This window comes from Centrocercus urophasianus, unplaced genomic scaffold (assembly GCF_019232065.1).
Source record: "Centrocercus urophasianus isolate 14NV4802_14NV808 unplaced genomic scaffold, USGS_Curo_1.0 seq_12, whole genome shotgun sequence".
NCBI classification, from domain to species: Eukaryota; Metazoa; Chordata; class Aves; order Galliformes; family Phasianidae; genus Centrocercus; species Centrocercus urophasianus.
In genome coordinates, this window is record NW_024884364.1 from 627,563 (window position 1) to 654,304 (window position 26,742).

The 26,742-nt window shown below is 43.5% G+C and overlaps 1 protein-coding gene across 1 annotated transcript; it reads right to left on the bottom strand.

Moving 5' to 3' along the window:
• Positions 1-682: 682 nt before the first annotated feature.
• MFAP5 (microfibril associated protein 5) lies at positions 683-14,033 on the bottom strand. The gene is made up of 9 exons (XM_042810345.1): positions 13,852-14,033; positions 13,404-13,466; positions 10,808-10,855; positions 8,110-8,145; positions 5,712-5,747; positions 4,942-4,977; positions 4,182-4,269; positions 3,668-3,741; positions 683-3,152 (listed from the first exon to the last, which is right to left on the bottom strand). Exons 2-9 carry the CDS (start codon positions 13,462-13,464, stop codon positions 3,031-3,033), a joined length of 501 nt encoding a protein of 166 aa, XP_042666279.1. The 5' UTR covers positions 13,465-13,466; positions 13,852-14,033; the 3' UTR covers positions 683-3,030.
• Positions 14,034-26,742: the final 12,709 nt, after the last annotated feature.

Sequence of the window (26,742 nt, forward strand, 5' to 3'; positions counted from 1 at the left end):
AATCACAGAATCACAGAATCGTAGGGGTTGGAAGGGAGATCCAGAGATCATCGAGTCCAACCCCCCTGCCAAAGCAGGTTCCCTACAGCAGGTCGCACAGGTAGGCATCCAGGCAGGTCTTGAACATCTCCAGAGAAGGAGACTCCACCACCTCCCTGGGCAGCCTGTTCCAGTGCTCTGTCACCTCACTGTAAAGAAGTTCTTGCGCACATTTGTGCAGAACTTCCTATGTCACTAGAGAACAGATTCTTTGCTTATAAAGTGAAAGTGATGTATCACAGTTCTTTTCTTACCGTTTTACCACCATACCACCTCCCCATTTTACTTGGAGACAGTAATTCTTTACCAGTAAATCATGGCACATGCTTAGTTGCAACACATTTTCAACACATACCTCAAGTTATCATTGTACTCTCCAACTATGAACTGCCAGAAAAATGTAGCACAATGATCCATGGGAAATTAAAAAAAAAAATAAATAGCTGTGGATAATTTTCTGTATCTGAAGAAAAAATAATGAGCTCCTAGAAAGACCTGCGATTCATGAGTGAAGCAGGTAGCAGCTCAGGAATGAGCTAGCAGGGATTTAAGAGGTCCAAATGGCAGATTTGGGCTGGAATCAAGTCTACCCACAAAGCTGGAGGAAATACAGCTAGACACAAATAAACTCAGACACATGAGATTTGCCAAGAAAAACAGAAAATAAACTTTCTTTTAATGTTTTGTGTATATTATACGGACTCAAGCATTAGAACAGTGTTCTCCTGGGGAGGAGCACCTCTTCCTATCCTTGCTGAAAGCAAGCAACAGAAAGATTTCTAACTATTCCCCAAATTGTATGAATATTTCTATATACTGTACAGTAGATATGTTACGCAGTTATATATCTATATATCTATATATCAGCTTATATTCAACTCTAAATACAGGGTGGGGACTTGCCCTAGTCCAATTTCCAAGAGCTCCTTCTAACTTCTCATTTCCATCCTACAGGGGGGCAGGATGTGAGGAGGGGCTTCATAGGCATCCCAGCATAGAAGTCAGTGACTGCAAGTTACTTGATCAGTTTTGAGATAAAGTTCTTGGTGCTCTCCTCTCTGCACAAACGTGTATTCAGTACAATTTCCTCATCCATCCCTAATCTCTTGAGCCTGGAGTACTCAATAGGAACATCATCCTCTGTGTACAAGGGCCATGCCCTTATGTATATATATGTAGTCACTGCATAACTTGAAATTCTTTGTCCTATAAAATTTATTAACCTTTAGAGATTTAGCCCATTTAGCCAATTTTGACCATATATAGAGCAAACATGCCTCTGCAGGATGTCCTTCCATACATGGAAGATGTAATGCAGCTTCTATCTGCATACAGCAGAAATCCAAGTATTGTGGAGAGGCTCTCATCAGTTTTCTGAGAATTGTAACTCTGTACAGCAAACTTATGTATTGTGTTACTCTGGTTGTTCAGCAGACCACTGTTCCTGCCAGGCTGAATGGTACTCAGTTCAGTAGCAGAGTACATTGTGTTGTGATTGTGAATACATGCTGTAGCAAACTATGTTAGAGCTAGGAACAGTGCCCAGAGTTCCTTATTGATTTTGCTGTATTGAGATAGATGCTGAGATAAGGTGCTCTACAGAACAGTTAGGCATGCCACCAAAAGTCACAGAGAGTGATGAAGACTCTTCAAACAGCTCTTCACCACTTCCCTTATCCAATCTCAGAACACTGACCGTGTACCTGGAAATGTTTTCTGTGCAGCTAAAAAGTGAGGTTCTCTAGCAGCCAACAGACATCCAGTGCTACCAGAGTGAATTATTTTCCCGAGGTTGGCCTGTTTCTATGCTCATACCTAGAGATATATCCACCTCCCCACCAGCACCCGGTTCTGTGCAATACAGCACACAGAAAACCTGCAGGAAAACCCAAGGATCCCCCCAGATAATGATTCTTCTACCACATCTCATTCCAGCTTGACTCCTTTCTGTGCAGAACACACCAGGTCAGGAGGTAGGAACTCAAGTGGAGATAGTGAAAGTGGACTCAGCAGCTGGTGAGTGTAGATGAAACTAGATCAAACAAGTCATCAGGACAAGCTAATTCATTGTCTCTTGCCCTGTCCTTCATCCCACAAGAAGTAAGTCCCCAGTTCTTTAAGGACACACATGTTTTGGGGGCTGTCTTGGGCTTAGGAACAGGTGTATCCATACTTCCTGCTTCCTGAAACTTGTCTGAAATGGGTATCGAGAGTTTTCTTCAGTGGAAAGGGAAGAGCAAAGGAGAGGAGAGAAAAGGAGAGATGAGAAGAGAGATCTCTCTTCTTGAGAATATGATCTTCTTGAGAAAAGTATAATGCCATATTAAATCAAGAATTCTTCCTTTTGGTAGTATTTGTGTGAGGGAGGCAATGGGCATGACATGAAGAACTTCCCAGAGGTAGTTACAGATCATCTGCTGCCATACAATGAGGTTTGCCTTGGGTGGAGGACAGCTCATCTCCCAGTTCTGTCACTTCTCTGAGTCCAGCAGACACAGAGCAAACTCAGTAGCTGTGGAGGACTGGAGAAGAACAGTATGACTAGGAGTATCAGAACTTGTACTCATGCCATGCAAGAAATCTAGGCCAGGGCATAAAGCCTTGTGTATACAGTCTTGCATTCCTCCACATGAGACACAGCTTAGGGCATTTCCTCCATTGGAGAGGACACCCTACCTCCATTCATGTTTCTCTGCAGAGACAATACACAGACATAAGGACCTCTGGGAAACAAGCCTGCCAAGTAGAAACGGAGAGAAAAGGGGAGCATCCCACATCCTCAGCAACAGATTTAGAACACAGTTGCAGCTACCATGACAGATAGGGAACTCTGTGCACTGCAGAACTTGAAGAAGAGGATGTGGGAGAAAGCAGAGAAGCAAGGAAATGGTGGGGGAATCACAACAAGAAAGAAGGACTTGTCTTGGGTTGTAGGCAGGGGATGATGATTTCTATTCTCTCTCTTCTTTTTTCTCTTCTACTTTTGGTAGCTCACAGAGCATCAGGCCTCCTGTGCTGCTGCTCCAGGATCTGTTTACAAGGGAGATATGGGAGTTGTCCAGATCGGCGGAGACGTCGAGAAGGAAGGCCGGCCAGTTGGCGACAGATCTCATCTGAAAACAAAGCACATGAATACATACTGACAGATAATCAAAGCTTCCTTCAAACTCGTCATTACCAGAAAATGTAGGAGTATATCCTTCACTGTGTCTGCAGAAACTTGCTGCAACAGCAAAGACTACATAAGAAATCTAGATTGGATCTTTTTTTTTTTTTTTCTTTTTTTGAATTTATGAATAGAAATACTGAGAGTTACTCTTTAACCTCAAAGGAATGTAAGTTTGAGTAAAGGCTTTTCTGGGGTTAGCCGAGCGTGATGAAAACCAAGCAAATTCAAGGCACAGCCAAGAGCTTTCAAAATTTTGGTAGTATTATATCTGCCTCCCAGTGCTTTTCATGGCATGTGTACTGGATGCAAGCCTGCATTGCACTAGAGTTCCCCCAGAATTAGTCTAGGGAACGTACTGCATGTAGACTGGGGCTAGGAAATGTTAGTTTGGAGACAGTATCAGATGGCTGCAGTTGTTCTTCTATTCCCTCCCCTAGGCTATCTTGTACTGTAACTCACCTTGCATGACTTCATTTTCCTTGCAGACAATGCGAGAGCACACCTCCTTGTTTATTACGTACATGCGACGCACACTGTGAGATCACCAGGAGAACGCCAAGGACAACAGAGAAAAGCACAGTAATAAAAAGAAACAAAAAAGAGATAAGCAATAAACATAAACTCATGCTTATATTCATGATGAGTAGGCAAATCCCATATCTTTTTGGAATGATCAGAATAAGGCTATCATCAAAAGAATGGTAACCTTTGTCAAGTCTTCGTGGTATGGCCAAGTGATTTACATGAGGATTACAATATAGGACACATAGTAGTAGCTCCTTAGTGCTGCTCAGATAATAGATGTTATGCTGTTTTAATTAGTAACTTTAAAAGGCAGCTCTGAGGGTAGGATTAACCTCAACAACTGGTTCCTTGAAAGAAGGTGTAGTTTCCAAAGGAAACAATTGTTGAACTGGATGTGCCATTTCTGGAGGGCTTTTAGGGCTTTTCTTGGAGACTGCTGTTTTCTTACCTGGTAACACAAAGGTAGCTGATACACTGCTTTACTGGTTTGTGAACAGAATACAGGCGTGTGCAAGGGAACTGCTCCTCACGACAATCTGAGAACACACGTAATACACAGAGGTTCAATCCAGCATCACTGGCAGTTGTATGCATTCTGGAAGCATACTGTTTTACCAGGTACTGTTTTCCAGGCTTCCAGTGAAAGCTGCTAGCAACCATTTTCCATTCTCATGTAAGAGATGGGAATGTTTTAGAGAAGAGAAAAATAAGGCAAATATTTCTGATCACCTTGCTTCATAAGATAAAAGTAAGGGAAAATGAGGTACAAAACCTCAACACAGAAGGCATATTCTTTGAAGTGGACAGATACAAATAAACAAAACATAAACTGTAGTTGCACATTTAACATGTTCCTAATAGATGTACAGTCTTTCACTTTGGGATACAAACTTGGACAATCAACCCCACTGACTGGGGTTAACTATGATGAGTTTTCTTGAATTTCCTTCAGACATACCACTCAGCATGCCTGCAGGGTCTTGTGTTCTGACAATTTTTCCCACCCTGGGCAAGACACCCAGTGAAAGATTTCCATTTCTACTACTGCCATTATCCAGTACTCTTAATACAAGGAACAAGATGAAGTGAATTTTGTCAGCAGATCTGAGGAGACTGAGTTTGGTGCTCAGCCAGCACCCATCTGGAGAGGTTACAAGGTGTGTCAAAGTGGGTCAGTAAGAAGGTGCAGGCAGCAAACTTAAACATACCTGATGAAGCTGTTGTAGTTTCAGTGTCAGACTGAACTGAAAGACAGAAAAGTAGCAAAATTAGTGTGGTTTACAGTTATTTCCTCCTAATAAAACTGGCTTATTAAAAAAAAAAAAAGTAAAGCTCTTTCAAAAGCCCTCTTTTGTGACTTCTGATGTGAAAAAAATTTCTTTGTTACTTGCACAAAGTAAAAAAAAGTACAAACTCAGTGTGAATCTAGTGTTAGCTATTGAGCCAACAATGGTAAGAGTCTGTCCAAGCTTTAGCATAAAGCATTACCACTATTGTTCAAAATCACACTGTAAAAGGCATCCTGAATTATAATTCAAAAGCTTGAGTAATTGCCATCCACTCTGGCAAGCAAAGAAGCTTGTGACTGGCTTTTACTAGCTGGACCAGCTGGTTTTTTAAAGCCCATGACAAGAAAGCAAAATGAGGTTGGTTTTATTGTCCCCTGTTATAAACCAGTCCACCTGTACCACAGTAAAACAGTACATTTTATTGTTTACCCAGTGACAAACTGGAAAGGGACTCAGATGACTTGCCAGGTGCAAGTTTTCATCAGTGGTAATAGAAAACTCCTGGATAGTTCCTGTGTCAACCAGAAGCAAAGACAACATAAACGGACATATAGAAAAAGAGTCTCCTGGGCGCTGGGGCTCCAGTTAGGGACTTTCAGGGAACTTGGAATTCTAAGTGTTCAAGGGACTGAGTGAGGAGAGGGAAGATGAGTCTGCAACACTCAGCTGTGAAATGATAATAAACTCACCAGGACTGAGAAGAACAGGTGGTGTTACATCTGCAGCTGAAAAAAGAGATGAAAGATCTGAGATTTCAGCCCCTTTGTAGACATAATACATGTTGTTCATACATTCATCAACAATCTGATCTGTCAGATTAACAGCAGGCTTCTGTGAATACGCTGGGTTTTCTACAGCTGATGGGATGCTGTAGGGCAGAGATGGATTCCATGGCACATCCTCTCTGAACAGTTTCTTCTTGATCCTTCTACAGTATGCATTTTGAAAGAAAAGTTTTCTGTCAAGGCCTCATATTTAGCCTTCTCAAGTTCAGACGCAGTTTAGTCACAATCATTTTGTTGCGGACACAGAAGGCATTCATCTATCCTCCTACAGACCATCCAGTCTCACAGTTTGAATGTGAGATTCACATATGTTGCAGTCATCTCACACCAGCCCCCAGGAAGATCATGAAACCATGTGAACATCATACTGTGCTTCCACTTTTCTCTGCCTGTGTTTTCCCAGTGTTTTCTGCTTGACCCATGATATTCTAGACAATGATTCCCCTGGGGCAATCTCCACAGCAAGGCTTGGCTCTCCATGCATATTTGCATGATGTAAGCCATGGCTGTCCAACCATTTGGCTTGCCTGAACTTCACTGAGTGAAGATAAATTGTCTTAGGCTGCATAAACATAGGTTGCTCTGAAAGTAATGCCTCTTATTTATTTCCGTGGAAACTACAGCAGATACAACGAGCACAGTAATTCTGCTTGATAGATCAAATTCCTAGCAACAAAACAGTATTTTTCCAACATAGTCACTACCATTAGCTATGCATTTTCACCTGCAATGAATAAGAGGATGCATGCCAGTCTTGTTAAAATCTGTGCCAGTGGAGGTGACCCACTGTCACCATTGCTGAAATGCACCATTGTGCTCACATCCACTGTTTGGTTTCTAGAAATGTTCTGCAAGTGTCAAAGAAAATCAGTTTTGTTGTTGTTGTTTCTTTGTTTGTTTGTTTTGCATGGAGAAATTCAGTGACATACTCCTGCTTCTTATGCACTTCAGTGTCAGACACCATTTTGTCAGACTGCACCTCTGCTGCCATCTGTCGCACATCAACAGAATGTAACAGAATACTGGTGGGAAGGTTCAACCTCTACTGTCATATCACCAACATTCACCTGTGATGTCATGGGCCAACGTAATAAAACAGCAGGCATTACTTTCAGAACAGCCCTTGTGAAATATATGCTATAGAGAGAGAGAAACAAAAATATGAAGCTAGTAGGATATTTGACCGTATTTTTGTGGTACTAATGCATCAGTCTGGCTCGATGGCACTGGTTACAATTCTTTGTGAGTTATCAGTGTGCTCATCAGAGATTTTTAATTAAGTTTTACTCTTCCTGTTCTTCATTCTCTACAGTAGTTGCTCACAAATGTGCATACTGCCAAAAGTGATGACATGAGTAAAGCATGACTGTGAGCAAGGGATATTTATCTCTGTTACGAGAGGTCTTATAAAAGTCGAATAAATAGTTATGATCATTTCTTTTTTTTTAGTTGAATATTTGATTGCAACTCTATACGTTCCATTTGAAAGTTTGCAGGTGATGTATTTGTGTCGACTGAAAATGGAGTCACAAACATAAACTGGTGATTTTTTTTGGCAGTCTTGAAGCCTGCTCTCAAATTCCTGCATCAAAACAGAAAGCACGGCTGTGTATTCTTCGCTGCTCACAGGACTGTGTTTAGCCAGTGTATCAAAACGCAGAAAACTATTTGCAAGAACCCTCCCGTGCCCTAATTTCTGCCCAGACAGCGCCAATCACGTACCGATGTTTGCTGAGAGCGACGAGCGCGCGCCCGGTCACTCGACGGGGAAGAACTGCCACCAGGGGGCGGGCCACAATGCGAGCCGTGCCGGGCTGCGGGTTGGACCTGCCTGAGCAAGTGCTCATCGGGAGTGCCTCCCATTGACCATATTTTTCAGCTATATTTAGCCACTCCCCAGTGTCATTCCCTATCCACATTAGCTGCAGGTGCGGCAGAGAGGACAGGTGAACCTGGCCAATTTGTCTCCCTTGTCACTTAGTCTCTGCCTACAACTTCCTTTGGAAGCTCAGGCTGTGTAAGCTTCAGATTTCATGGCTTCTTACAGTGCAATCAGCTTCAGACAGTTTTGAGTACCTCAGGTGAAGCCATCAATTCCTTGAAGAACAAATCATTAGCTAACTTGATTCACTTCCCTGCATGGTGCACAGAAAAGACTCTCTGAGAGCCATAAATTCTGGAAGAGCACTGCCAGATGTCAAAGGTGAGGAAGAGGGGTTTCTTAACATCTGGGGCAATAAGTAGGAATAAAGGTGAACAGGGAAATAAAGAAGCTTGAAGTTACTGAGAGCTAAGTACTTACCAGGGGTGCTGATGAGAGAGCTCGTCTGAACATCACCTGGAAAAGAGACAATGTCATGGAATCACAAAATCATAGGGTTGAGAGAAACCTCTGGAGAGGTTCAATATAGTAGATAACACAGGAAAGCATCCAGGTGGGTTTTGAATATCTCCAGAGAAGGAAACTCCTCAACCAATCTGGGCAACTTGTTCAAGGGCTCTGTAAACCTTATAGTAAGTTTTTTCTCATGTCCATATGGAATTTTCTATGTTCTAAATTGTTCCCCCTGCCCCTTGTGCAGCGCAACACTGAAAAGAGCCTGACCTCATTCACTTGACTCCCACCCATTAGATATTTATAAGCACTGATTCATAAGCACTGATAAGCACTGCAGGTCCAGGTCTGCCCACCTTTCCTCCTAAGGGATTCTCCAGTCCCTTAATGATGTTTATAGCCTTCCACTGGACTGTCTCTTTAAGTTCCCTATCTGTCTTGAAATGAGTAGCCCAGAACTGAACAGAATACTCTAGATGTGGCCTTACCAGAGCAGAGCAGAGAGCAAGGATATCCTCTTTCAATCTGCTGGCCACGTTCCTTTTAATGAACCCTGGGATATCACTGACCCTCTTGTCCACAAGGGTGCCCTGGCTCATGGTCAACTTGTTGTACACCAGGACAACTAAGTCCTTCTATGTCCTGAGAGAGTTTGTCTTTACTTTTGCTGTTCCTTACATGACAAGCTATAGCTAGCTTGAATTATCTTGGCCACTGTGGTAGGCTCAGGAGACTGGGATTCAATCCAGTAGGTACATAAATGTAGTGAACTCATTCCATCCCTATCCATTGCTTTCCTCAGTGACTGAACTGGAATTGGAATGCTTAGTGTTCATGTTTGGCTGTATGTGGGAATACAGGAAAAACTGTTCAGAGCAGCAGCTGTGGAGCAAGATAAGCAGCATGAGAACCAAGGACACCTTTAGAGAAGAAAGAAAGTCTCACGACTCTGATTGGATAAGTGCCTGTGTGAACAGTTGAAGAGTGTTTTATAGAATGCTCTGTTAACATGTATAAATAGAGTAGTGCTTAACAATAAAGCAGACTAACAGTTTTTAACCATATTGGTGTGCTGTTGTGTCTCCAGCGTGTTCTGAGAGTCCAGAGATTTCCCCACAGCTGTAGATGTCCCTTGACATCTTGAACAAGGGGATGGGAGTAGATAATCCTTAATGGTCCCTTCCAACTCAACCAGTTCCATGGGGGTTGCTTCAAAAGTAATGCTTCCTACTTTGTTTTGGTGGCCCATGACACCAGAAGTAAATGCTGATGGTATGGCTGTAAAGGTTGAACCTGCCCACCAAACTTCTGCTATATTTTGTTGTGTGGCAGATGGCAGCAGAAGGGCACTCTGACAAAATAGCATCTGACATGGAAGTGAGTATGAAGCAAATGTGTGTAACTGAATCCTCAGTGTTGGAAGAAATTGCACCCACTGGTATTCATTGATACTTGCTGAATGTTTCTGGAGAATGAACAGTGAATGCCAGCACAATGAGGCAGTAGGTGGTGTGTTTCAGAAGAGGTGGTGTGTTTCACATCAGACAGTGATGTGATAGACAAACCAATGTTCTTGACAGCATTGCAAATTTTTATGAGTGAAGCATGTAGGCTCCTATTCATCAGTGGTAAAAATGCATAGCTAATGGTAGAGGCTATGTAGAAAAAGAGTGTTTTGTAGGTGAGAATTTTGTCTATCAAAAAGTATTATTGCTCTCTTTGTATCCATTGAAGTTTCTATTGCAATAAATAGGAGGCATTACTTTTGGAGTGAACTATGTATGATCCTATGGTGTTACACTAAACCCTTACTGAACTCTGGTTTCATATTCCAATTTCTCAGATATGGCCATGGTAGGCATCATGACTGGAAGAAAATTCTTCTGAAACCAAGGCACTGATGGCTCCTGCAACAGTAGGACAGACAGCTGGAGTACTCACTGCACGTTAGGAGCAAGGCGACTCTGAAGTCTAGACTGTAAGAATTCATCAGTAGATGAGTTTCTCTGAAGGGCAACAGATGGCAAACTGAGGTAATGATGGAAGGATAAAGTGTGAAGGAAAGGGGAGCTTGGCTGACGCATTTTGGACTGGCCTCTGAATTGTTTTCCAAAAAGGGTCATGGCTGCAAAATGTCTAAAGGCTTACTCAGTTGCTTCAGTATGAAGAAAAGTCAGGCTCTTGTGGTCCCTCTAAGTGCTGAAACATGATGCAACTATACATTTATTTTATCTTGTTATGTCAGAGAAATGGAAGAAGTAAGGTACAAATGGATAAAGCAATTTATCCCCAACAACACATTCAGTGTGAAAACCAGTTAATATTCTTTCACAGTAGTCTTGCAGATAAAGTATATCACTTCCACACCATTTTGCTCAGGATTTTCCTGAGCAGTGGTGAAGTTGCTCCAGCTTCTCACTGCATTAGAAATGTGATCTTACAGCCTTTGAAGTAACTTCACGCAAAGTGTTCAAAATCCCAACATTACTTGTAAGAGCACATAAGATTTAGCAGGTTATTTTAGAAGTCTTCCTTGAAAGACAAGTTACAGTGTCAGAGGCCAGGAAACAAAGAACAGCATTTGCAACTAACCAGGCTGTAGCTATATAGGACAACAAAGTCACATTAGCATTCTTTATTATATTAACATGCCCGTAATATTTACCAGTTTCACTTTCCAGTTCTTGTCCATTGACCACCCATGGAAACCAGCCTGCAAGGAGAGGAGAGTGAAGAAAGGAGAGGGATTTCTATAAGAAGTCTTCACGAAGTTTGTTATGAGATGCTTATTTATTCAGGAGACACCACCCACTGCTGAAGGGAGAAATGCTCTTCCCTCTGCCTCAATCCCCCCTGCTGGCTGGTTTTCTTCTTTAAAGGCATTCAGATACAGTGAATCCTGATTCTCCATCTGCTGCTTCCACCAGAATTGAAGTCTGGGCAGAGTAAGAGACTGTAAATACCACCAGATCTACCTGACTATGCACTTCTGCAACACTCCTTGATGTATTTTGGTAACAAATTGCTCCTTGCCTTCCTGCTGAGGTTGGTCAAAATCTCTATGTTTTAGAGAAAAAAAAAAAAGGAATGTGACTCATAGAAAATGTTTGCTTGGGGTAGCAAAAGTTGTGTACATTAACACAGTAAGCAACAGATTGCATGCCTCTTTTAGAAAATAACTATCTGGTCCATCATCCTCCCTGAGTACTGAGCAGAGTAGATCTTTTCCACACTCAGGAAGACTTGGCTGTGTGTGTTGTGTGGCAGAGAAGGAATTGAACTGGACTGCTCATTTATCCAAACATAACGGGTGAAAGAGCTGCTTCCTTCTGCAGCCAGGAATATGAAAATATTTCCTGCTAGACACAGAGAGGGAAAATGTTTGCATACTTGGGGATGGGTTGAAGGAAAGAGCTGGCAGGAAAAAGACAGTGATCTGGGGCACTGCAGGGATGTGTGCAGGACCAGCCCAAGGCACGGTACATAGTGCTACATCTTATGGACTTAGCCTTTAGCTTTCTACTGGGAGTACTGCATGAGTAAAGACCATCTGGTCTGGGGTTTTATTCTTAGTCCTTCCTCATTCCAAGAGCCATTACTTGCAGAATGCAGAAGGACTCTTGGGATTTCTATTTAATCATATTCTGTGGCATAAAGGGACTATTCTGTTCCACACCCAGCTGCCAGCGAGGGCTCAGCTGCTGATTGTTGATCCAGGGAGAGCCAGATACATATAATTTACGTACACAGGGTAGTGGAGCTCCATACTTTTCCAGTTCTGGCTGATTTCTTAATGGTAATAAGCATTGGCAAAAGATCTTTACTTTCTTGATGGTTTCTGATAAAAAGCAAGGACTTGGGTTCTTACCTAAAACCAATTTTTAATTTTGAAAAGACAGTTTTACTATCTTTTCTTCCCCCTGCAAGATGACTAGAAAACTGGATCAACTCTAAAATGAGAGGACATGAGTGAAGTAAAACCTCAGAGTACAAGGACAAAAGAGGTGAATTTTTAGACAGATTTTCAATTACTTCAATCTGTATTTGTTCTGGTAATCAATTCACATGCTTTATAAATGCTTGTATTTTATTGTCCAGGTTGCAGTAAATTCACCCTTGAGGTCTGACAAAACTGCAACCCTAACTCATCAATTTGTAGATGAACCAAAACTGAAAAAGACAATAAGAGACCAGATGTTGGTTACTGTTATTGTCCAAGTTAAAACAGAACTCCTATACAGAAAAGTAAGCAATCCTCATTTAAGGTCTTCTGCGCATCACAGACTTTTTCTTTTTACCTTCAGGGGCCAGCTCTTGGATGCCTCTCCTCCTAATTCACAGTCACAACATAATATCCTCTTTGAGATAACTACCATGCATACTTACAGGAAAAAAAGTGTTACGGGAGCAAAACTGAGCTCCAATTCAATCCCTATGTAGTCACCAAAAAGAGGAAGTCCATCTCCAGCCATCTCATACAGCACAAGGGGAGTACTGATGAGAGTAGATTGGAATGATCTGATTTGGATGTAATAGGTGCAGTAATCGCTCTTTTACATGCAGTCTTTCTGAGGTAGAACTTTCTCCATTCACTGGAGTTAATCTTTTGCTGTCTGTCCTGACTCTGATATCTCATGCTGATCTCTCCTTTTTTTTTTCTTCTTGGAATTTGATCCCACTTGAATTTTTGCCAAAGATATACCAACAAAAGGATGAAGCAACAAAACGGAACAAAACCAAAATAAAGTGGAAGCTAGGTTTTCAAAACAGAAACACAAAGATGGACAAAATTTACTGGCATCGAGAAGACCTGTCTAAAGTGGGGGCGCTCCAGCAGTAACCACTGGTGACACTAACCTTTTCACAATTACAACAGAATACATTTTGTGGAGTATTGGGAAATGCTCTGCAGATCGTGCAGACACAGGTTGTCAGCTATATGAAATGCAGCACAAACTATAGGATAATTCACTGCTAATTCTCTTTCTAAACTCCAGACCTGGATGTTCTCCTTACTCAAACATTCCTATAGTGCAAGCTTTGGATCTCTGTCTCATGACTCCCATTATTTTCTGGGGGGTTGAACCAGTCCCTAGTTCCTAAATTTTTTCTTATAGCCCTGTATCTACCTTTTTCTTTCCTTCCCCTTCATCATCCTTCTACATATCTCTGTCTCTTTAGAGCATTGCACTTTAGTCTCTGCAGGACATTCCATGCAGCCAGGGTGAAGAAGAAACACTCCCCTTGGAGTACAGACTCACCAGCTGGGGAAAAGGAGAAAGCTAACAGACACAGTGCTGTAAGGGTTGCAGAGGTCTTCATCCCTGTGGAGAGGAGGAGAAAGGGGTCAGAAAAAAATTAAAATGTGAGCAGAGATACTCTCCCTTGTAGCCCAGAAATTTTGCTTGCTGCCTCCATTTCCACCCCAAGACCATTTGTTCTTTCCAGCCTCTCTCACACCTGTCTCCCTTCCAATCTGACCAGTTTTCCAGACATTTCTGAAACATTTTGGACTGAATGTAAAACTCCATCTGCCTTTTCCCTCTTTCCACCTTGTTTCAGCTTCCATCCCTTTTCTTATTCAGGTCGCTAAGCCCCCTCCGCATGCAACCCCAACATGCAAAGAAGTTATCTTCTTCCTCCACTCTCTCCCACTTTAACATTGTTTTGAGGTGAATTGAGAGAATACATAGGATTCCCATCACTTACTGCTGCCCTTGATCTCCGCTTGTTTCAGCAGCAGATGCTCTGTCTTTCTCCTTTAGCAGTTCCCCCCACTTTGGCTATTGGGAAAATCAAATGCAACCACACCCAGAACATGCTCTACTTTTGATTGTCTTCAAAATACAATTTCGAGGGAGGAAAAAAAAAAAAAAAAAAAGGAAGAAAGAAAGAAAGAAAAAGGAGAAGCCAGTGAGATGCTGGGATGTGGTGTCATCATGCAGCTGGAATGAGAAGGGGGGTAGCGTGGAGCAGCAGCCCACACCCTCATTCCAGACTTTATTATACTCCAAAGGAAAACTGCTCCTCCCATTCCCCCAGGATGGCCCAGCACCAGAGACGGATTCTTGTGCAGACGTTAAACATTCCCATTTTGCTTTGTTCCTTTCATGCAGTGCTTTCGCTCTCCCTTCTCTCTTCTACACGAAGTCCCATTTTCCCACTTAGCTGTTCCCTCGATCCTCTTTTTTGACCGTTTCCCTGTCTCGCCTTTGTACACCAACAGTATGCAGTATGCATATATTTTCCGAAACAACATGCTCGGCTCGCCACGGTGACAGGATGGATTCTAGTCTTCCCCCATGTTCCCCAGCATTGTAGTATTCCAGACAGACGGCCCTATCAGGCATGCGCCGCAAATGATGCTGGCCAGGAGAAATCCGAAACCGTTTAGCCAGCGGGACCAGAAGCCAGAGCGGCGGACGGGTCGGCGCACTGCGGCACGAGAGCAGGGCAGATAGGGACGGAGAGACGGGTGGCTGGACGGGAAAGGATATTCCCACTGTGGCGAAGAGGGGTGCAAAATGACGGCAAGCACAGGGCGGCCCCGGCCGCGTGATAGGGGGCAGCGCTTGCACAGGCGAAGGCACAGTGCCACAATCCCCCCCCATCCCCCGCCCTCCGCGCAGATAGCAGCCTGGCCGTCAACCAAACAGCTGGCAGAAGCAGTGATGACATCAATCGCCGCCCTGCGCCAGGACGGGAGGAGTGTTCCTGTTCCCAGTTCTCGGCAGCCGAAGGGGGGCGGGAGTTGGGAATTGGATTTGGAGGTGCAGATGTGATAGGGACGGGGACGGGAGCAGAGATAGAGAATGAAATGGTGAAAGAGGTGGAGATGAGGATGGGGCGGCGATGAAGAAGTGGTAGGGAAGGGGATGGGCACAGAGGTGGGATGGGAGTACCCCAGGGTGTGTAGGGATGTGGATGGGAATAGGGTGGGAAATAAGGATGGGCACAGGGAGGGGAAGGGGATTGGGATGGACATAGGGATGGGATGGGGAAGGGGATGAGGAAAGAAACGGGTAGGATGAGGATAGGGTTGGAGAGAGGTATAGGGTTGGGAAAATGGGTGAGGATGGGGATAGGAATCACGAAAGAGAACGGGGTGGGAATGGTGATGGGATAGGGGATGAGGATAGGAGTAGGAATGGGAATGTAGATGGGGTGGCAGTGGAGATGGATATGGGAAAGGGGATGGTAGTTGTGCTGTCAGTGTGGCTTGTCCTGTTCTGGAGTTGTGTGCAAGGGGGACGGGGATAAGGTGCGGGGCAGGAGTCAGCTCTGCAGTATCACTGCTGTTCTGGCCAGTCTGGGAAGGATGGGGAGCATGGAAACTGTGTGCAAAGGGAAAAAGTGGCAAAATGGGAGAGACATAAAAAAACTGCAAAAAGAAAAGTGAGGAAGGAGGTGTGAGCCTCACTGATGCCATCCTTCAGAGTTCCTTTTGCTGCTGCACCTCCAAGGACACTGCACTTTACAAATGAAGGGAGCAACACAGGTAATCTGCACTGCAGTTCCCACAACTCTCAGCCCTTCCAGCAGCCCTGGCAGCTCCTGCCTCCGGCTGCCTTCCCAGGATAGGGGATGGCCCAAGCTCCCTTCCTTTACAACAATGGAGGACATGAACTTTGCACGGGAAAGATGCAGCCTGTAAGGCTTACCCTTGTTCCCAACAGAAAACTAGGAACAGTGTGTAATTGGAAAAGGAAATCCTTAGTATGTCCTAGCTGCCACAAGGGGCCCAAAGTGTTACCTCATGCAACAGAACTGAAGCCAGCACCTCTTACCTAACAGCAGCTGAGCAGTGCTTGTGGCAGTGCTTGCAAGGACATCAACTGCCTGTTTGCTTATTCCAGGTCGTGCTAGGTCTCAGATGAAAAACACTAGTCAGCACTGCCTAGCAGCAGCAGGACATGGGTAGGGAGAATGGGGAAAACTGGACATTTATTACCCGGCTCAGCAGGGCAGTTCTAAAGTGAATCTAGATACTGTTTCACTTGATCTAGATACCACCTGTCCCACTTGCAGGGACTGCCCAAAACTTAGTACACTGGAGATTCCAAAAGGTGATTGAACAAACAAAATAAACTGCTGGAAGCTCTAATAGCTCACTGGTTAAAGGAATCCTCTCAGATCCAAATAGCAGTATGTTTGGTCTATAACTTTCCACACAGCTTGGTTTACTGTTTGTTTCTCTCTGTGCCTCTTTCAGAGTAGCATGGATGATTAAAATCTGAGAGCTGCTTCAAAAATAATGCCTCCTATTTTATTATTTTATTATGGCCCACAACATCAGAGGTGAATGCTGATGGTGTGGCTGTAAAGGTTGAACCTTCCCACCAATCTTCTGCTATATTTTGTTGCTGTGTGGCAGATGGCAGCAGAGGGGCATTCCTACAGAATAGCATCTGACATGGAAGTGCATGTGAAACAAATGTGTGTAACTGATTTCCTCCTTGTTGGAAGAAACTGCCCCCACTAATATTCACTGACACTTGCTGAATGTTTCTGGAGACCGAACAGTGGATGTTAAAACAATGAGATGGTGGTGGTGCATTTCAGCAGTGACGACAGTGACATGAAAGACATGGCACGTTCCAGAAGATCATGTAGATGATTTTTATGAGTGTGTCATACAAGTTCATCACTGATAGAAATGCATAGCTAATGATAGAGACTATGTAGAAAAACAGTGTTTTGTAGCTGAGAATTTCTCTATCAAACAGTGTTATTGCAATCTTTGTATCTGTTGGAGTCTCTGTGGAAATAAATAGGAGGCATTGCTTTCGGTGTGACCTACTTTTTGCAGATGAAGACTGTGTGAGTTCTGAAACCCATTTATTTGAAAACTTTCACTGATGTCATAGTCTAGCAGGTACTGATGTATCACTATATACCACAGATTGCAGAATTCAGCTCGGGTCCTAAGGAAGGCTTCTTCAGATTACTTTTGAGCTTTAAGCCTTTTTTCATACTGGAGGATTGTGTTCTCTCTAGGTTGATCAGTGTATGTTAAGGGGACTGCTTTTAGCACTTGCTGCGGATTGGTGGGTGCTTACGGTGTCGGAATGGATGGCTGTGAAGCAGCTCAGTATCTTACACACCGGACAGACGGCAGTGAAGATAAATGGATGCATCCCGCTGTATTTGCTTTCTCCGTACACTGGAGGGAGCTGCAGCATAGCAGCTTGGCAAGCCACATTTTTTCTCTTGCAGTCCAAGCACGTTCTTGGGAAGCGGCTCAGTGTCTGCAGGCCCTTAGCTGGCATGAATGGTCTTCTTTTAGCTCTCCCATTTTCCTCTGCATTGGACCCACAACTCTTCAACCGTTTGATGTAGGGGAATCTTGTTATTTTCACCTCATCCCTGCTCTGTGGCGTTCACAAAGATGGCTAGACAGCCCTCAATGTTTGTGGATAAGAATAATTAACATAATCCTAAATCTTCCCTTCTAATCCACTTTCCCATCTAATCCTTTTCATGCAGCTGTCCTTCTCCAAAAGAAGTACCCTGGGGACGTTTGCAGCAATTTGGCAGGTGACTCAACATTCTTCCCTCTGAAAAGTCAGACCTCAGTGTCACAACATGATGTGAAAGAGACCTTTGCTGCAGTAAACTGATACCTTAAATCAGTCAATCAGGAAACCAAGACTCAAACTGGAGTGTTAGAAAGCAGGTGTTCTTTAATATCAGTGCTGGATGCATAGGGGCTGTCCTCCTATCATGCATGGCTTACACAAAAGATCTTAAGCTTATATACATTATATGTTTTACATATGCTGATGTTTCCCAGAAGTATGTTACATGTTCAGTGACATAATTCCAATCAGGACCTCCTATCTTCTCCTCAGAGATTCAGCAGAACTTCCTTATCTCCTTGGTTCAGAGACATAGCTCCTTCTGAAACCTAAACAAATTGCAGGGCAGGGGTTTTAAACACTGAACACTAGCAAACTTAACAAAATTGTATCAAACAGCATGAGTAACTCATAAAGGAAATGTGTCCACATCCATAACATGTGCCCTAAGCTGAGCTAACCCCAGCACCTGTATGTGTTTACCTAAGAAGAGATGCAGTGACAGTGATTCAGCAAGAAGTTCTCTTCTTTTCAAGTACTTATGGCACAAGGATGTTATAGCAATGGTAGCACGAAACTTTGGATAAGACACAAAATCAGCCTTCCCAAAAATGAAAATCACCTCCTGGTGTATTTCACCCTCAGAGATGACTGCATCTCAGCAGACAGGTGCACATCATTTGCAAAGGTCCTGGAGAGGCATTTAAATGCCAGATGAATTCACTCTGTATGTCTCTGGTCTTTGCATATCCTCACAGTAGGTTACATCTGAGTAATAATAAATTAACGGACTGCTCTAAGATGTTTGAGTGTATCATTCAATAATGTAGTATTTGGTGGTTACTTGAATTGGGGCTGGTGAAGTGAGTTTTCTTGGAATTTATATTGATGACTTCTTGTTTCTGATGGGCTCCACATCTGAGGTCTGAAACTATCCTGCAGCTGTCTCACTGATGTAGCTGAGGTCATCAGTGGGGAGGAGGAATGAGCTCAAAGCCTGATCCATCTGTCCCCAGTTTTGGGGGATTCTGACTTCAAATCCAGTTCACTGTAGAAGAGGAATACTACACCTCTTGTTGAGTGATAATCATACTTTATGCTGTTTGTGTCTCCAAGGATAAGGGATTCACCCCTTTATTTCCAAATAAGCAGGTTTGCCTTGTGATGCCTTACAGTCACATAATACCCTAAGGGAGTCCACGAAACTAATTAATACATGCTCATCTCCTCCGAATCATTTCAACACTTGTGAAGAATGAGAATAGGCAATCAGTGAGCTCTGAGCTGTTCAGTGAGTTGGCCTTGTTATTTAGGCTTTTCATGTCCAATAAGCCTGCAGTGAGAAGTTGCCAGGATGTTCCTTCTTCCTTGCTGTGCTTCGGCATTCCATTTTCTGCTTTTTCTGTAGTTCCTACTACCAGAAAGCCCTTTTCTTTATGGTCCCTTATACCATCTCAAGGCCAATGTTCTCCTGGCTACTTCACACGTCCTTTGGGAATTCCCCTTTCTTCAAGCAGCTGAGCTTAAAAGTGGCTTTTCAGGGTCCTTTCTCCAAGACTGTTCTCCCAGGAAGAAATATAACACTGCCAGTTTTAATTACAGATTTACTATGGCCACAAGTTAAATGACAGTAGCAGTTTTAGACATTGATTCCTCCTCTCTTTCTCCTATCTCACAGCCTGGAGCAAAGTTAGCAGGATGAATCCTCCCATCAGAGAGCAGTAATTAGAGCTGGCTAAAGAAGTCACTGCCCTGTTCACACCTCATCCGCAACCAGCTGCCTTTGCAGCTCCAGGAAGAAAGGACCTTCTCTTGAAATGTCTCCTGAACTGTTACTGTAATCTAACACATATGTGTGCTCCAGACTCAAGACTGTAAGTGGTTATTCTGGTTCTGCTCAACAACCAATCTAGTACCGAGGTTGCAAAACCATCATCTGGCTGCAAGCGAAGCAAATCTTAGAAAGTAGGAATGTTTTAAACTCAGAAAGTTCACCTGGTGGTGATTAGGTCACATCTGAGCCTTCTCGGCATTACTTGAGGCCTTAATTGAGGCTGACACTTTTCTACCATTTTATTGTCATTTAATAGTCCTAGTTTAGTAGCAGATGGGACAAGTTTTGGCACTTTAACTTCGTCTAGCAGGCCAAAGCCAGGAGCTGGCCCAGCCCTCTCCTCAAGCAAAACAGCTTCAGAAATCACACACTCAGCAGGCCACCCTGGTGCTCAGATGCAATGGCGCTGAGATGTGTACTGGGATCCTCATGCAGCCTCCTGATTCCAGTAGTGGAAATCTGGGAAGGCTCTGACTGCTACAAGATGCAGTGAATGCAGGATAGTCAGAAACGTCCAGATTAAGCACTTCTGAGTCAAAAATTAAGAGGGGGAGGGGAGTTCCCGGGGGAAGGGAAAGAAAGATACCCCTACAAGCTCTTTAAATCAGAGATAGGGACAAGTGTTATGGTTTTTGTAACATTTAGAAAAATATCTACTGTAACGGGCTTTCAAAAAAATCCATCCACATTCAAAATACGCAAACTGTTGAAGTCCTTTTTGGTGCCAGTGATGACAGCATTTACCCTGCTGCTGGAAGGAGGTAAGAAAGGAGAACAGCAATTGGACTATGTAGAAGAAATGCAAATTATGCTACCTGCCAGCAGATAAACTGATAGAAGTTTATTTTATGAAAAATTAGGAACCACCACCTTTCAGGTTTCCCATCCCTCCACAGGGACTGTAAAGGCTGATTTACTTTTTAAATCCTCAGTTATGTTTTATTCCACAATTGACATTATGGGAATTTAAGCAAATGAAGATTTTAGACATTACTGCAACTACAGTAAACACAAACTGCTGTCTCTTCTATAGGTACAGTGGGGTTTGACCAGGTTACTCAGATTTTCTCTGTCCTTTCCCATGTGTAGTCACTATTCTGATTTGATAGCGGACTAGGCATACAATGTTAATGAAAATGTCCTAATGTGATATGCATGCATTTAAAAGGAAAGGAACTGCACTAATTTAACCAATCTCAGCTAAAACAGCACCTAAAGTAGACCATTCTGTATCAATATAACAAGATATCTGTAAAAAGAAAACAACACAGGTGAATAACCCATAGCAATTTGGTAATATTTTCTGCTTTTCTCCGCTGAGGCAGCTGCCCTAATATCTATTTTGTAATTAGAAAATAATTCAACTATTCATTTATTATTTCCTCATTTGTAATTGTTCTCAGAATAAAATCGTACTGGAATTTCAGTTGCATGCAGCTGTACAGAATATTTGCACTGAAATCAAAACACATTTGGTTTGCCTGTTGAAGTATATAAATGCTATTTCTTTGTAACAACCTAACCTGTTTAGCAAGCCTACTATACCCTTAGTTCTACTTCTTCATCTGCCATCTCAGATATTCTTCCCAATTTCATCCTTTTTTCCTCCTACTTTTAAAATTTTTTTCCTATATTTTTATATTAATATTTTTTCTTCCCATCTTTATCTTCATATTTCTTCCTTTCTCTCCTCTTCTGTGCATGTCTTTTTTTTTCTTCCTCTTTTCTATTTTTTTTCCACCTGTGCTTTCACTCAGTTTTTCTGTCTGAGCTTTTACAACCCTGCTTTCTCTGTCTCCCTGGTTTCTGTTCATTACCTTCACTGAAATGCTGGCAGAAATATTTTTTGTCTTTGAGGCTAAATATGTAACTGAATAAATAGCTAGAAGCAGACAGGAGGTTTCAGTTGCAGAATCTTTTGTGTTTTCATGGCATTTCTTCCTCAGCAAAGGAGATAGTCATGCTCCTGCCCACACCAGCCCTGCACAGGGACCTTGGCTGAGAGTGATGTATCACACTGCAGCAAGGGCTGGGAGTACTGCAGGGAGAGGAGGGGAGGTGTAGGGAGTGAAGGGAGAAGACAGTTTGCCAGTATCAGGATGGAAGGGGAGAATGGGGAGTGGTGGAGAGAGAGGAAAAAGAGTGCAGTATGGGGAAGGGAGGGCATGTCTAGGAAGGTGTGTTTCTGCAGGCTGCACCATTCTGGCTCTGGTTGAGCAGCCTGGAGAGACAAGATCTGAAGGGAGGCTGAGCCAACGATGGCAAAAAGCAGCACAGACAAGGCTGTCATAGGGCAGTAGGGAAACAGGCAGAAAATAGAAAAGCAATGGGAAAAGGAAAGGAGGGAGAAAGAGGTAGAGGGGGAAAAAAGTAAGGCTTGGTTTGCACAGCAATTGTAGAAGAACACAGCTCTTAGAATTTGAATTTCTTTGAAGCTGTAACAGGGGAGGTAACACTGAAATGCAGAAAAATTTAAAAGGTCAATCAAACAAGGTGAACTGCAAACCTCATTGAAGCTCCCTTCTGTTGTGCTCCAAAGGGTGCTTTTGGGCAGCAGTGAGGTACATTAGTATCTCTAAGACTACTGGTGATGGTAAGCTGCCAGCATCTGGCTTCAGCAGATTTGTTGCCATGTGGATTTTTGCAAGGAGGGTGTGCCATTTTTGTTGGGAATGCAATCAGCATCTCCACAGCACCAACTACAAGTACTGAAATGTTACTCATCATTCTTGCCTTGTGTTTCTCCTCTTCCTCTTTCATTTTCTCTCTATGCTTCTCCATATGCTCATTATTTGCTGGCCAGATTTTTCTGTTTCCACACAGCTTCCCTTCTTCCCTTAGTATTTTTCTCTCCATCACTCTCCGTCCTCTCTCTTTTGGTAGACTTCTTCCTGCTGCTTCCAGACCCAGCTCAGCGTGAGGGCAGTGTCAGGTCTGTTCTTGCCCAGACTGGGGATTGCAGGGCTGTGGTGCAGCATTTTCAAAGGGAGTGGGGCTGACATGCATCAGAGCTACAGCTCAGGACAAGAGTGCCTGTCTAGCTGCAGGAGGCTGTTCTTTTACAACCCGCCAGAGGAACTCCCCTCCAACATGAAGCCCTCTCCCTTGCTTGCCCCTTTGGCTCCTGCTGTCTGCCTCTCCAATCACCTCCCCCATCCCTCATCCAGCATCATGCTGTACCAGCTGCCGTTTTCAGCCATTCTGACCCAGTTCTGCCCCCCTGCAGGACTATTCCATTCCCACAATGCCAGCTGCAAAGAGAGCAGGGAAAGGGGATCCTGCACTATGGGGAGCCCCGGGGCACTATGTCTGCCATGGTGCACCCCCTGCCAAGGGGAGAGAGCCAGAGCTGAGGTACTTGTGCCTGCCGCCCTTCATCTACTCCACGGGTTTGCTGCAGAGCACACAAGTTAGATGAAGCAGTTGCTCTTCACAAATAAGAGAAGAAAAACATTTCCTCTAACACTGACTCATCAGTTCTGGACACAGAATTGCTGGGCACTGAAGGAAAACACCAAAATGACTGGGAGAAACAGCATGCTCTTAAGACTGATAAACATATCTCCTTCAGGCTAAATGTAACAAAATGTCTGCAAGGTATAGCCACCCTGTGGCTGCATTATAACCTTCCCAACAGGCACTGAAATTGCAAGTCATCATTGCAACAGCATTCATCAAAAGAAAATGGGAACATAGAAAAGGAAGAAAAGGGCAGAACAGGGATGAAAAAGGGGGAAATGATCTGGAAATGAACAAAGGAAGAAAGAAAGGGAAAAAAAAAAAAACTTCCTCAAGTTGTTAGAGGAAAAATGGATAGAATGAGAAAAATAGGTGGGGAAGAGGAGCAAGGTAGACAAATACGAGAGATAGAAGGGAGAGAAGAAACATTTTCCTTCTGAATTACCACATCCCTCAAGGGTTACCTTTTCCCCTTTGTCCAGCTCCTCAGTTCTGTTCCCTGTTTCTATGCAGTGTAACTGCACTTAACAAGATGTACTGCTCTCTTTTAGAGCTGGTTATGCAGCAGGGCTCGAAGCCTACCAGCTGTTATTCATCCGCTCCTTTGTTTCCGTGTATAGCTGCCTGAGCTGCTTTGTGTTTTTCTGTACAGACCATGCCCAGAAGGAGGGCAGCAGCAGCCCCTGCCTTTTCCATTACCCATCACTGTGATGCGCGCTTTCCCCCGCCAGCTCCGGGAGGCGCTTTCTTAACGGGAGCCCCGCCGCCCCCTCAGCACTGCTCTTCGGGCTTCTCCAGTCCTGGTTTCAGGCACTGGGACACGACGGGGTTCCCACTCCTCCTTCAGGAAGAATTGTTCCACGCCTTCAGTCCATCTCTTGCCCTTTATTTCGCCTCAGCGTTCACACCACAGGAATTATTTCCCGCCTGATCAGCTTGCTGGCTCCCTCGCTACCGCTAAGTGAGGAAATAGATAAAGCGTAAGAAACGGGAACAAACGAGTAACTCCTACACACCGGTCTCAACCCGTAACGCGCCTCTGCCGCGTAAGCATTTTCTGAGCTCAGACAGCGATCCCTCACGCGATGGGGAAATGGAGCGGAGCAGGAGACCGCAGACCGACCTCCGCTGCTGGTTACAGCCGGCTGCTACCGCCAGCGGAGCAGACTAACAACGGAGAGACCGCTCGCAGGGGCGGTCCGCAGTCGCACGCAACCACACGCCTCCACTCACTCGCGCCTGGCCGAGTATGAGCGCGCGTGCTCCGCTGACGGCAGGGTGTGTGCCGCATACGCCGTCTCGAGGCCCGTCGAGCTGTGGCTGCCTGCAATCCGGTGCGCGCATCGCGCGGCTCTTTCCGTCAGCACCTCGGTCTTTGTGGCCTGCTGTCCGCCCTTTACTTGCCTGCCGCGGCTGCGGCTACTGCGGGAAGAAATGCTGCTCACTCGCTGGGAGCACTGCGCGCAACGAGGTGTGGTGCGGCCAATGGGGAAAGGGCAACCAGTTGGGAGTGTGGGCCTCGGTGTGGGGCTGCGGACGGGACGTGTTGGGAGGCAGTAGTGGGTTTGGTGTAATGAGGGTGAGTTATGTGTGGTGTGGGTCAGTGCGCAAATCTAGATGCTCTACCCTTCAAGGGGATGTGCGGTGCTGTTTGTCCCCGAGGTTGGAGCTGGAAGCGGCTGGCTGCATCACGAACCTGGAGTTGATGGCATACTCATCTCACTGTGAATCTGCTCCCCTGGCTGCAATCTCTGTTTCTGCTGTCATACAGTAGCTTATTCAGAGCAAGAACTAATATAACACAGTTGGAACCAAAGAGAAGCTGTGGTTTTGTGAAATTCAAGATCATTTTGCATTATTTTGTATAGTTCTTATCTTACCTGGTGTAAAACAAGAATGATATAGCTATTTTCTCATTGAAAGACAATCCAAAAATTGTTTCCCTCCACGGGAGCATCTGAGTCCACATATGAACCCAAGCACTCACGTGTGAACAAAGGCATTTTTACCATGCCTTGTATTTTTTATTTATTACTTAGCCATCCAAGTGGGAAGTAGAAACATCGCTGCAAGATTTGGCCAAATTTGTAGCCGGTGCAGACACTGGTGACATGCAGCAAATTGATGTAAATAATAAGGTTTTGCAAATTTTTCGCGCTAGATTTTTTTTTTTTTTACCATTTTTCTCATCACAATCTCATGTACTTAGAGACAGTATATGGAACTTTCTGATGTCAGTAGGGGAATTATGCCCTGCAGACTTTGGCTTCAGAACTAAACAGCTGTTTTGCATTTTCAGTAAACCCAATGACAAAATATGTTTCATGGAATCAACAGTAAAATCAGATTTTGCATACATTAAGGCTTTGTACTAGTCCTCCATTTCAGAGAGCATGGGAAAAATCTCAAAAGAAGGGTGTCAGCAATGCTTAGTGTGTGGAGGCATCCATTCTTTGCTGATAATACAGTTTAGTTTGTGTAGGGTAAAACTAGGCAGTCTTCTGGTCCATTGACATTGAGGGCACAAGCAGATGTTTTCCTTTCGCTATCAAACAGAGAGAACTTTGTCCTAAGAACAGATTTGTGGGTAATTAGGGACCTCATGTTCATTGGAAAAAAAAAAAAAAATTCTACCTACAACTCAGCTGCAGTAACAATTGTTTAGAAAACATATCTCAAAAACTTCTGCGCCAGTGGGCATTTCTTTGGTGAGAATATTCTGAACAGTAAATTGGTGCTTTCATCTGTTTTGTGCTTGAAAAAAATAGCAAAAGAATTTGAGGACTCCCTCTAGAATGACTTAAGATTCTAGATGATGGGAAATTATTCTAGAGAGGTGTTAACCAATCTCCTTTTTCAATTGCCTCCATCAAACTCAAAAGTTTGTGCCTGCGTTCCAAGTACTAGAACTTCAGCAGCTCAACAAAAAATAGTAAAGGTAATCAATGACTGCATTTTGCGTGCAGGAGAGCTGAGAAGGTAAATGTTAGTTGGTGGAATAAATTCTTGCTAATAATCCTTAGATCCATATGAAATATCTGAACAGTTTGATATATGTTTTAGTATGAGCAAGCTGAGTGTCTTTCATGTACTTGTGGAACACCTTTCTTTAAGATGTGTTATAACCAAATACATATTTCTATGTTCTAAAATCTACATTACAGGATTTCCCAGCTGTGCAGTTCTTTCTATGAGCTGCTAATTATATCTGGGATGCAGAGGCACCTGCCTTAAAGCTTGTCTGCTTAAGGGAATATGAAAGAAAAAAAATCTGCTATGTGTCTGCTGTGCATCACCATAGTTATAGCTATGTAAATCCTAACATGCATATTCTTTTCTTGCTTTATATTGTTTTTAAAACAGCAAACATTAATATAGAAGAATTCTTATTCTGCCTGCTAAATGTGTCTTGGTTACACATATTTTCAGTATAGTAGTAATACCACAGTAGATTTCTGTTAGTAAATTCTATGTGTAGACAAACCTTTGCACCTCACAACATGAAACTGGAGCTTTTGAAAATGTGAACTTGAAGTATGTGTGAACTCTAATCCACAAAGCCTAGAATTCAGTTATTCTGCCAAAGAATATGTTGTTTTGCTAATATAAAAGTAAAAAAAAAAAACAACTGTCCAGCATTTTTGTATTTTATTTATCCCAGGAGGAGTTGCCTACAATTGCCTCCTTCTCAAAGTTTTCTTTGGCATTTAAATGAGCAGTAGTGTGTTC

Excerpts from the sequence above, each read along its gene's own strand:
- MFAP5 (XM_042810345.1), bottom strand. The coding sequence starts at position 13,464 with ATGAAGACCTCTGCAACCCTTACAGCACTGTGTCTGTTAGCTTTCTCC. Across the intron at positions 10,856-13,403 it reads TTTCTCCTTTTCCCCAGCTG|GCTGGTTTCCATGGGTGGTC; the intron begins GTGAGTCTGTAC and ends CTCTCCTTGCAG. Across the intron at positions 3,153-3,667 it reads GGAAAATGAAGTCATGCAAG|ATGAGATCTGTCGCCAACTG; the intron begins GTGAGTTACAGT and ends CTTTGTTTTCAG.